General features: G+C 36.0%; 1 protein-coding gene across 4 annotated transcripts in view; it reads left to right on the top strand.

Annotated features, from left to right (window-relative positions):
- MACROD2 (mono-ADP ribosylhydrolase 2) overlaps nucleotides 1-12,657 on the top strand; it is a 1,919,130-nt gene that overhangs the window by 1,821,222 nt on the left and 85,251 nt on the right. For all 4 annotated transcript variants that reach the window (XM_057703765.1, XM_057703767.1, XM_057703766.1 and 1 more), the window contains one exon: nucleotides 4,495-4,572. In XM_057703765.1, the coding sequence (XP_057559748.1) occupies nucleotides 4,495-4,572 (78 nt within the window). The remainder of the gene's footprint in view (nucleotides 1-4,494; nucleotides 4,573-12,657) is intronic.

The following is a 12,657-nucleotide window of genomic DNA, read 5'->3' as shown; positions in this document are numbered from 1 at the left end:
ATCACACCTCCAAGCTAGTGCCCATCCACTCATGACCGATTCTCTCATTTTCTTATATTTTCCATAACAACCTGCATCACCTTCAGTGTTGGGATAAGCCGGTTGACCCAGGTGTGCAGTTCAGAATTTGAAATATGTTTTCTAAGAGAAACAAAGTTAGTATATGTGATGGTAGTTCTCCCAGCCGTGTCTCAAAGACTCTCAGTACCCAGATTCCACAGCTCTGGGAATGATGCTCTGCCTCTTAATGGGGGTTAATGAGAGCATAATGGAGACAAATGATCGACCATAGCTCAGCTCCCACAGCTCAGGGCGATGTCCTGTCCTGTGAACCCGGTTCCTTTTCAAGTAAACATAGTTCAGCCTCTGTGTCTAGCATCAGAGGGACAAGCACAGTTCAGAGCATTGCCATCTGAACCTTCTGGGAACATACTGCAGGATATATTTTTCCTAATATGTATGAAGGCATCATCACCGCAAAGCTTCAAGGAAACCCTAATCGGCAGTAGAGACTCTAGTTTATTGTGAATTATCACACTGTTCAGCTGGAGGAAAAACCACTTTATTCCAATTGCTTCACACATTAAACCAGCTATTCAAATGAACAGGCCAGGATAAATGTTTTGCTTGGTTTAATCATTTTACAAGAATCAAAGGCAATCCAGGTGGTTGTGTTTCTGTGCAACTTTTGCATCAAGCTCAGGTACTCATGTGTGGATGTTTACATGTTGCAGAGCAAGAATATTTTACATGTAGGTGTTCATTTATTTTGTTCAGACCCGTTAGAACTTTTACACCCAAATGACTTCATGCCACTATTCTAAATAGTAGTCAGGGGCTACCTCTCCTACTATGTGGATTTTGTTCACCTCCTGGCTTGAAAAGGTCCTCAAAGATAGTTAATCATCCATTCAGTTTTTCACTGTATAGTCACCTCTAATGTTGGTGCAAAGTGTTTTTTGACAGCTGGCCCATCCTCTTCATTTATTAAATAACATCTCTGAATTGTTTTGAGCTATTTCCTCAAGTTAAATCTACCTTAAGAATTCAAGAATTGCCATCACTGATGAATTCATGAGTAGACATCAAAATTCTGTAGCTGGCTCCTCAATAATACTACTAAAACTTTTTTGTAAAGTGGCAGTGTCACTGGCATCAGAGTATACATTTCTATAGTTATTTTTAAGTTTGTTGGGGTCACGAATCCCCACAAGAGTATGACGGATGCTATCTCCTCCCAGAAAAATGAGCATATGAATGTATGCACACATTTCATATCATTTCAAAAAGATTTGTGGACCCCTGGAATATATTTAGTGATGCTCTAGGGTTAAGAGCTTTTGTTCTAAGGGGACATTTTCAAAAGAGAGAGCATCTATTTTGATTTATAGTCTAGTTATATTTATTAAAAATTCAATAGTATCATCATTTATCATCACAGCTTAAATCTATACATGAACTATCCTGTGTAGGCATGTGTAATTGACTGCTTTAAAAATGACCTACTGTTTAGAATCTCTGTCTTTAGAACTTTAGTTTGGCTGTTCGATTTAATATTTGCATTTGAAAAAATTCTCTAATAGGACATTGACCTTAAGGATTTTGAAAGTCAGTATCTACATATAAATTTAATTCAAATTCTCTGCTATTAAAATAACATTGACCGAATCTCAGAATTAGGTGATAACTCTTTTACATTTTTTGAACATTACCAAATGATAGTTTTTAGAATTAAATAAAATGTGAATCCAAGGTGATTTAAGAATTTAGTATATACAACTGCAGTTTTCATGGTAGTTTATGGAACTTACATAGAAAAAATAACCTCTTTCAATGACCATGTATACTGGATGTATTTTCCCTCTTTCTCATTATGAATAACGACTTTATAAATGTATATAGTGCAGCTTTCATCACCTCTCAAGCAGAAAGGCTACACTGTCATTTCAAACCATGACTAAGTGTAATGTAAAACATTCAGGATCAAATCCAGTCCTGCTAAAGTTCATGAGACTGGAAATTCACATAGCCCTTTTAATAGAGAAACTACAGTAGAAGCAATCTTCTGTAGCCACCTGGTTATTTGTGCCTGCTGCCATGGGCTTATACTTTTTATCTTGCTTTATTGCTGTACATATAATAGGTATATATATGTGGACCATTTCTGGAAGAGAGGCTCACATACAAGACAAAGTGAACTTGTAGCTTTGGTGATGGGTCATGTGGATGTGGAATCCTTGTCATCACATAAAGACGTGTTTCTGTGCACACAGAATATACTCAAACATCATACTTCTTGGATGCATAGTCTTTTATATATTTTATTTCCCAAGTCAGAACACACATTAGAATTTATAGTGTGTTATAATTCATTCTGTCTCATTATTTTTAATTTTACACAAAATAATTCTATACAAATAACAATTGATGGTATCTTGGGTTCAATGAAATACATTGTATATATTAGAGCACGAAAAAATCAAAAGGTACTTTAGCAATGTTACAGCAACTCCTCAAGGAAATTGAAATTAAAGGGTCATTTAACTTACTACCCAAGACACAGATGTTGGTGACAGAACAGGTATAGACTAATGATTAATTTTTTTAATACTTTCACCCATCATACATGACACATTGGACAATAAACTTGTAAACTCAGTGTAAGTCACTTTTCAAAAGACATTTCTTAAGTCATATTTGGTACATGAAACATGATGTTTATATAAGTTAGAAAGTATAATGAATTATTGGTAAGTGTAAATGAATAAATTTTAACTACATACAAAATCTTGGATAATCTTGAAAGAAAGTGTTGTACAAGACTACATATCAAATGATACCATTTTCTGTAAGCAAGTAAAACTAAAATACTTTCAAAATTAAAATTTAGCCTGGTCCATATAGTACCTTTTTTCAATCATTGTTCATTTTCAGTGTTCATGTGGAAAAAAGTATTCAAATGATATTTTTTAATTCACAAGTTAGATTTTAAATTGAAAAGACATATTTTAATGGGAGCTGGTTTAAAACAATTTGACTTGAGTGAGATAACAGTTTGGAAAATGTGTCTGTGCTCAAGTTTTGCTTCCAAATTTGGACTTTGAAACTTATTGTCAGTCTCAGAAAGAAATAAGAAGCTGGGCAGATAATTAAACATTTGCCTTGGGGGAATTATTTGCAGTTAATTAAAACTATACACTTTGGGTATATACTTGCTTCACTGGTTATTAAATTTGAATCATATGTTAACTACCCAGGTTTCTCACTTGTCCATCAAATGTTGCTTGTGGCAAGTTGGAGAAACAAACTTTCTCATAATATGCCAAACCATATTGCTTAAAGCTATCTCTTAGTTTGGGGAGGGAGAGAGAAAAGTGGGTTAGAGAAGCAAAGCAAGAATCATTTATTTTAGATTCCATCTGATTCAGCCCTGTTAGGGGGTTGAAGCACAACTGAGGAATGGGAACTTAGTAGAGAACCCATTTGAAAGTTACAGAGATGCTGGTCTACCATCTCCCACTCTCTCCATGGCCACATGCATACAAGCTTAGTTCATGGCTTTTAGATATTTTTGGATTACCACCCTCTCAACTGCATGAAAAATATCCACTAGGTCATAACCTCTCTGAGTGCAGAGATTTGTTGTTTTGTTTACTATTGACTCCCCAGTGTCAAGAACCCTGTCTGGTATAGAGTTGGCCCTTAGTAAATATTTGCAGAATGAATGAAAGATCTATTTTCTGTCATCCTGCTAACCTACTCACATGCTCTTTCCAGGGGTTTTTGAAGAGCCTCCCAAGAGGTCTCAAACATTCAACGGGGGCCCTTTCTGCTCTGCAAGAGTCCATGAGTCAGTGGAATCCTTTTAGCCACTTTATTTCCTTTAAAGTACATCATATGATTTAAAAAAAAAAGATGAACTTATGCTGATCCCACGTTTAAATGTGCTACACAAGGGAAAGGGTGAAGTTGCACAAAACAGAAGGTTTGTGTCCCCCCTTTGCTATTGGTCTACTGGTATAGCTCCTGAGGAAGATGAACTGGATTTCAAAGCTCTACATCTGGCTTTTTCAAGGACTCAAGGCTCCCATATATGCACAACGACAGTAATGGAAGCATTAAGAACATTAAAATTATATTCCTTTAATCTTCTCTATTTTGCCTTCCTTTCATATCCTTTTGCACAATTCTCCTAAGACTTTCACTGATGCATAAAGCCTACTTACATTTTCTTCTTCATTGTAAAAAAGGTGTTCCAACCAAATCTTTACCACTTTTACCTTGTAAACTTTGTGCAGACATCTTATGCAGTACTTTAAAAAAAAAAAAAGGAAGAAAAGCTTATTTATTGATGAAGATATTTCAGTATTTTAATGGTATTTTTAAAAATCATAAATTTTTTCCCAAATATAAATCTATTCTTTTAGAGCTGGAGGCTGCTGTATTTCCTGGTTAAAAATGCTGACTAGAAACTTTGCTTGTTTGTTATGTCAGATTCTGCAAAGAATGACAATAGTACAAAAGACAGTGCAGTAACAGATCATTCTGTGTGTGACCAAGATCATCCCAATGGTAAGTTGTGAGATTCTTTTTCCGTTTTGTGTTTTGTTTTGTTTCTGCTTTGGAATATTGCATTTTCTAAAACCCAGATTTTATTTTTTCTGCAAAAGTGGAATCTGGAATCTTGAACAACTCAGGGATTAGGGGTGCCCAACCTCCACACTGTCAAAAATTGGTGAACAATTTTATAGTCAGTCCTCTGTATCTAGGGTTCCACATCCACACATTCAACCAACCACAGATTGTGTGATACTGTAGCACATATTTGTTGAAAAAAGTTTACCTAAAAGTGGACTGAACCGTTCAAACCTATGTTGTTTAAGACTCAGCTGTATTTTATTAGAGCTAAATATCAGCTGATTGGTAGCTGCCACATTTAGAAGGGATGTTTGCTCTCCTCAATCCTCATTACTCATTAATTTTGTACCAGGCCAGCTTCATTTATTTTTCTTACCTGACTGAACTCTATAGGCATTGGATTTACAACTACTGAAAAGAAGATATGATACCAATGAGAATAAATGTGAAACATGTAGTCAGTAGATCCAGGAGATTAAATCTGCATCTCCTTGGAATACCAAGAAGAGATAATAGAACAAACAGAAGTGAAGCAGTCTTTAGAAAAATAACAGGAAAAAAAAAAAAAAAGTTTTCCTAATGCAAACCAGTTCCTCTACCCAAAACACAAGAGTACATGTTATATTTATAGGCAAAGATAATGAAAACTCAGATGAGAACAGAAACCCCCAAATCCTCATGGAATTTCTGGAGATCGATAATAAAGGAAGGCTTTTAAAGCATCTAGGAAATTCAAAATCAGGTTATAAGCAAAATCACCAAAATCAGATTAGCCTTAGCTTTCTTCTTCCACAGCTCTTAAATCCTTGAAAAAAATGGAGTAACATTTCCAGAGCTCTAAAGGACACCGTGTCTATATTTAGTGAAGTTATTATTCATGCATGAAGTCAAGAGTAATATTTTCTCAGGAATAGAAAGATTAAGAAAATATGCCACCTAAGTGTCCTTTCTGAAGAAACTAACAAAAGGCCTGTGCAAAAACAATACATACAGAAAGGAAGGAAACATTCAAGACCAAGAAAGGCACAGTTGGAAAGGACTATGTGATAAGAGACTCATTTAAATGTATGAAAATATTGAAATAATTGTTTCAAAATTAGTATCCAAAGAGCTTACTTAAATGGCTGCCTTTACCTTTGAAAATTATAGTATATCTTTTTAAATGAGAAAGAAAAAGGAGACACTTTTGCTTTCAGCAATGAGAGTATAAATAATTTAGATCATTACTCCCACTAGACAACCTGGACCAAAAAAAAAAAACATATATATATATATGTATGTAAATATATGTGTGTGTATATATATATACACATACACGGAGACAGAGAGAGAGAATATATGTGAAAATGGACATACAGAGATAGAATTTGAAACTGTTTTTACTTTAATGCATATGCTGAGTCTGCAAAAGGCATCTTAAGTCCCACTGCTCAAAGGGCAAAGGGCCCTGGTAAACCCCTGTGTTTTGGGAAGAATGTAGCAGCAGTAGATCAGCCTCCTGAGAGACTGCTGCTCAGCTTCGAATCATCTCAATCCTCAAATTAAATTAAGATCAATCCAGATTACCAGTCCCTCTAGGTACCAGAGAAAAACAAATGTAAATTATTTACTAGATGAAAAAAAAAAGAGTATTGTAAGCTTCAAACCATTTACATAAACAATTCGTTAAATATAATGTCCAGATCACACATACAAAAAATAGCCAGAAAAAATAAAGAGGTATGCAAAACAAACAGTCAAGGGTAGCAAGCCCACTTGGGCTGAAAATTATAGTGTTATAAACCCAAAGTATAAAACACAGAGACTATAAGGAGATAAAGACAAGAGTGAAAATTTTAGCTGAGAACTGAGAATTCAAAATAGAAAAAAAAGAGAAAAAGAAAAAGTCTAGAAGTAAAAGATGCCACACTGAAATGAAGAATTCAGTGAGTGGGTCTGTGGTTTATAAGACACAGATGAAAGAGAATTTGTGAAGTAAAACTTAGGTCAGAAGAATATATCCAAAATAAAGACAGGAGAAAACAAAGAATGGCAAACTAAAGAAAGGGAAAAGATATGGAGGATAAACTGACAAAGTCTATCACACATGTAATTGGAATCCTGGACAGAAAGGAGAGAGGGAATTGGGCAATATTTGGAGAAATTTAAGAAGCAATATTAAGTCACATGTTCCAAAAGTCCTTTGAACTCTAAGCAAAGTAAATCGACAACCAGGCCCATCATAGTAAAGTTCCTGAATGCCAAAGATAAACAGAACATCCAAAAGCAATCATCAAACAACTGGACTGATAGCCGACTTTTCAAAAGGTATGACGGAAATAAAATACAATACAACAGAATAGCTGCCGACCAAGGATTCTAAACCCAGAGAAAATGCATGTTTCAACAATAAAGGTTAATTAAGAACATTTCAGACCAAAAAAAGCAAAGTTCATCACTAGAAATTTCTGATGTTCTTCTGCTAGGATGTTGATCTCAGATAGAAGATCAAAGATGAAGGAAGGAATTAAAAGCAAGGTAAATGGTAATTGTTGGATAAATGAAAGTGAGTGGTGATGGTACAAGTCAATAATGATGCTTGTAATAATAATAATGTACTGTGGGAGTTAAGATAGAATTAAAACAGGGAACTCTGTTCAATATTATGTAACAATCTAAATGGGAAAAGAATTTGGAAAAGAATAGATACACATATAGGTATAACTGAGTTACTTTGCTGTGCACCTGAAACTAACGCAACATTGTTAATCAACTATACTCAAATATAAGGTAAAAAGTTAAAAAGTAAATAAAATAAATCTCTGTAAAAATAAAATATACCACAATAATGGCATTTACCACGATGAGGTGAATTAAAGTGTGCTAATGTATTTCCACTGTCATGGAGAATAAAAGCACCAATTCATATTAAAATTTGGTAAGTCTCAGTGATGCCTGAGAGTCAGGAAATGAGGTGACCCCTGTGGCTGTCCTCACTGACTGTCTGGAGAGACTTTCCAGGCCACAGTGCACAGGCCAGCGGACTCCCTGAGTTGAGGACACAGAGCTGAGAGTCCTGGAAGGCCAAGGTATCTAGTGTTCCCCAGGCAGAGTCCCCAAGAGGAGAGAGCTTCGCACAGGAGAGCTTCGCACAGGGAACACTCAGAGGGAATCCCTCAAGTCTTCAGCTGAGTATTGATCATGCATAAGAGGCTGGGTAAAGAACATTAGAGGACTTGAGGGAATGATACCCGGAGCTTCCACAGGGCTGAGAGGAGTGCCTGTTCCCACCAGCCAGGCTGGAAAACTTAAAAACTCACAGAGGGCTCGGAAGGGGTTTGCCTCAGTAGTGGAGCAAAACTAGCAATACACTAAATGCTGCTCCTGTCCTCCGCAAGCCAGCTTAAAAACAAGACTTGAAAGGATCAAACTGTTTCTAAATAACTTAACTGATCCTAGAATGAAACTCAAGACATGTATAGAAATTGAAACATACCTCATATCCAACAGGGTCATCGACAAAATTACTGGGCATGAAAAAGAAGTATTGGAAGAAATCTCCATGCAGTCTCATGTTTCTGCAAGTTTTATGAGCAGAGGCCCTGAACGCCTTTGTTTTGGCCAGTGTTTCCAAAGATGTTTGTACAGGCATACCTCGGAGATACTGTGGGTTCTGTTCCCGGACCACTGCAATAAAGCAAATATTTCGATAAAGTGAGTCACATGAATGTTTGGTTTCCCAGTGCATATAAAAGTGATGTTTACACTGTACTGTTGTCTGCTGTAGACATAATGCCATTGCATTATTACTAAAATACACATACCTTGATTAAAAGATACTTTATTGCTAAAAAATGCAAACTATCATCTGAGTCTTTAGTGAGTCATGATCTTTTTGCTGGTGGAAGGTCTGGCCTCAGTATTGATGGCTACTGACTGAACAGGGCGGTGGTTGCTGAAGGCTGGGCTGGCTGTGGCAGTTTCTTAAAATAAGACAACAGTGACGTTTTCCACATCATTGACTCTTGCTTTCATGAATGATTTCTCTGTAGCATGCAATGCTGTTTGATAGCATTTTACCTACGGTAGAACTTCTTTCAAAATTGAGGTCAATCCTCTCAGACCCTGCCACTGCTTTCTTAACTAAGTTTATGTCATATTTTAAACCCTTTGCTATCATTTCAACACTCTTCACAGCATCTTCCCCAGAATTAGATTCCATCTCAAGAAACCAGCTTCTTTGCTCGTCCACAGACGTGAATACTCATCGCTGAAGGTTTTATCCTGAAATTACGGCAATTCCGTCACATCTTCAGACTCCACTTCTAATTCTAGTTCTCTTGCTGCTTCTACCACATCTGCAGTTGCTTCCTCCACTGACATCTTGAACGTCTCAAAGTCAACCATGAGAGTCAGAATCAACTTCTTCCAAATTCCTCTTAATGTTGATATTTTGACCACTTCCCATGAATCATGAATGCTCCTAATGGCTTCTCAAATGGTGAATCCTTTCCAGAAGGTTTTCAATTTACTTTGCCCAGATCCATCAGAGAAATCACTATCTATGGCCACTACAGCCTTATGAAATATATTTCTTAAATAAAGGGACTTGAAAGCTGAAATTTCTCCTTGATCCATGGGCTGCAGAATGGTTACTGTGTTAGCAGGCATGAAAACAACACTAATCTCATAGTACATCTCCACCAGAGCTCTTGGGTGACCACATGCATTGCCAATGAACAGTAACATTTTGAAAGGAATCTTTTTTTTCAGAGCAGTAGGTCTCAACAGTGGGCTTGAAATATTCAGTAAAGCATATTGTAAACAGATGTGCTATCATCCAGGTTTTGTTGTTCCATTTATAGAGCACAAGCAGAGTAGACTGAGCATAATTCTTAAGGCTCCTAGGATTTTTAGAATGGCAAATGAGTATTGGCTTCAACTTAAAGTTACCATCTGCATTAGCCCCTAACAAGAGAGTCAGGCTGTCCTTTGAAGCTTTCAAGCCAGGCATTGACTTCTCCTCTCTAGCCGTGAAATTCCTAGATAGCATCTTCTTCCAATAGAAGACTTTCATCTACATTGAAAAGCTGTTGTTTAGTGTAGCCACCTTCATTAATGATCTTAGCTAGGTCTTCTGGATAACTCCTTGCAGCTTCCACATTAGCACTTGCTGCTTTACCTTGTACTTCTAAGTTATGGAGGTGGATTTTTTTCATAAACCTCATGAATCAACCTCCGCTGATTTCAAACTTTTCTTCTGCAGCTACCTCCCCTTTCTCAGCCTTCACAGAATTGAAGAAAGTTAGGGCCTTGCCATGGATTAGGCTTTGACTTAAGGGAATGTTGTGTTTGGTTTGATGTTCTATCCAGACCACTACAACTTTCTCCATATCAGCAACAAGGCTATTCTATGTGTACTTTCTTATCGTTCATGTGTGTACTGGAGAAGCAATTTTAATTCCCTTCAAGAACTTTTCCTTTGCCTTCACAGCTTCGCTAACTGCTTGATGCGAGAGGCCTAGCTTTCAGCCTGTCTTAGCTTTTAACATGCCTTCCCCACTAAACTTAATCATTTCTAGCTTCTGATTTAAAGTGAGAGGCATGCAACTCTTCCTTTTCCTCGAACACTCAGAGGCCATTGTAGGATTATTAATTGGCTGACTTGACAAGACACAGAAAAGTATGACTTAGAAGAGATGTCAATAGAAATCAATTCAGAAATGGCACAGATGGGGTAATAATTTGAAGGGGCATGTTAAAAATTATTGTGTTCCAGGGAGGGTCGCATACAATGCTGACTTCGATAATGATAATAAAAAACTAAAAATCCTTGGGCTTCCCTGGTGGCACAGTGGTTAAGAATCCACCTGCCAATGCAGAGGATACGGGTTCGAGCCCTGAGCCGGGAAGATCCCACATGCCATGGAGCAACCAAGCCCATGTGCCACAACTACTGAGCCTACGCTCTAGAGCCCACAAGCCACAACTACTGAGCCCATGATCTGCAACTACTGAAGCCTGAGCGCCTAGAACCTGTACTCTGCAATAAGAGAAGCCACTGCAATGAGAAGCCTGTGTACCACAAAGAAGAGTAGCCCCTGCTCTCCACAACTACAGAAAGCCCGTGCACAGCAATGCCAATAAATAAAAATAAATAAATAAATAAATTTCTAAAAAAAAAAACAACTAAAAATCCTACTGTGCTATGGGTTCTGACAATATAATTTAGGTTTAAGAATAACTTTGAAACATTTTATGACCATTACAAATAGAATTAAATCACAAAATTAAAGGAATAAATCTTACCTTCTAATTTCCTCTGAAGATCATACCAAACATGAGAGTATATTCAGTACTACAAATAAAAATAATAAAGTGGCAGTATAACAGAAACACAGTATATCAAAGAAGATGACAGAAACACAGGCAAATAATTACAACAGTAAATGTAATTAGGTTACTTTACTGAGTGTAAAAGCCACTCAGATTGAATTAATTTCAATAAAATAGTAATGCTTTAAAAATGCAAAGTTAGAGAAAAGTATATTTGGGAAATGAACATCCAAAGAAAACATGAAAAACTGCTTTAGAATCTCTCCAGTTAGACTGCTAGCAAAAAGTCTCAGGTGAGAAAGAGTTGGTCATTTTATATCAATACAAATTTAAATCCCTGATTAAATATAACAATGATGGGTTTTTATGTGTCAGATGACACAGAAAGATACAATATGAATAAAATCCAATTGGAAATGCGATGGGGAATTCACACGTAGGATATTGACAGTCAGTGACAGAATAAATAGACTAAACATGACATGGTCTTTGAAAAATGTGATTACCAGTGCATCCCTCCTGGAGGGATGGACAGGCTGATCAATGAGACGGAATAAAGACACCAGGATATCTGGGATTTCAGTACATATTCAGGCTGACTTTTTAAAGACAGATGACTCAATAAATGGCATTAAGACAACTAGTTGGCCATTTGGAAAAATAAACTGAATCCCAGTCTCATTCCTTATGCCAAGTTACATTCCAAAAGGAGCAAAGATGAAAGGTAAAAATGAAACTACAAAAATACTAGACTAGAAGAACCAAAGGGTATATATATTTTTTATTTTGAGATAAGGACTGCTTTTTGAAATGTGAATATATACAAACACATGATTGTATACATATATGTTATAAGATACATGCACATACATATATATCTGCACTATGTGTGTGTATATGTCCATAAATGTCATAAAAGAGGAGAGTGGCTAAATCTGAAAACATTTTGACATGATAAATAAAGGTTGTAATTAAATTCTAAAGAAAAACTACTAGGAAAAGTACTCTGAGCCTAAGTGACAAAGAATTAATTTTTTTATTACAAAAATAAAGAACTCATAAATCAATAAAAAATAAACAACCCAAGAGGAAAAAGGGCAAAGGACTCACTTATAATTTACAAAAGAAGAAATATAGTCACTGTAAATATGAAGAGATGACATATCTCTTCGTTATTTGAAGAGCTGCACATAAAACATGATTTCAGTGTCTTCTCCTTTTTAATAGCAGACGTTTAAGTACGATTCAGAATACACAGAATTGGTATGAAGAGAGTATCCAAACACACTCACACACCATTGAGTGGAGATAAAAGGGCATAACCTCCTCATCAGCAGTTTTGACAAAATATAATAAAAGAGTAAAATGTTTACACTTTGATCCAAGAATTATGCTTTAAGAATTTATCTTAAACACCCACCAAAAGTATAGAGATATGTATTCACTAAAATGTTCATTGCTGTACTGTTTGATGGCAAAAATAAAAAACAAAAGGGAACATCCAAAAATTTGTCCATAACATGGAACATAATGCATCTTATAAGATTTCTGAAGAAATTATAGTGACAGTGTAAAAATGTAAACTAAAAAAGCAAGTCAAAGTGTAAATTCATTTCAATACCAAGATACATTTATATATTACTGCATATTTGTGTATGTATGTGCATATATATGTATATGCATGTATAGTTACATATTTTTTAT

This window comes from Hippopotamus amphibius, chromosome 12, assembly GCF_030028045.1.
Source record: "Hippopotamus amphibius kiboko isolate mHipAmp2 chromosome 12, mHipAmp2.hap2, whole genome shotgun sequence".
NCBI lineage: Eukaryota > Metazoa > Chordata > Mammalia > Artiodactyla > Hippopotamidae > Hippopotamus > Hippopotamus amphibius.
The sequence above is the reverse complement of the archived record's forward strand: the minus strand, read 5'-3'. Positions and strand labels throughout refer to the sequence as shown.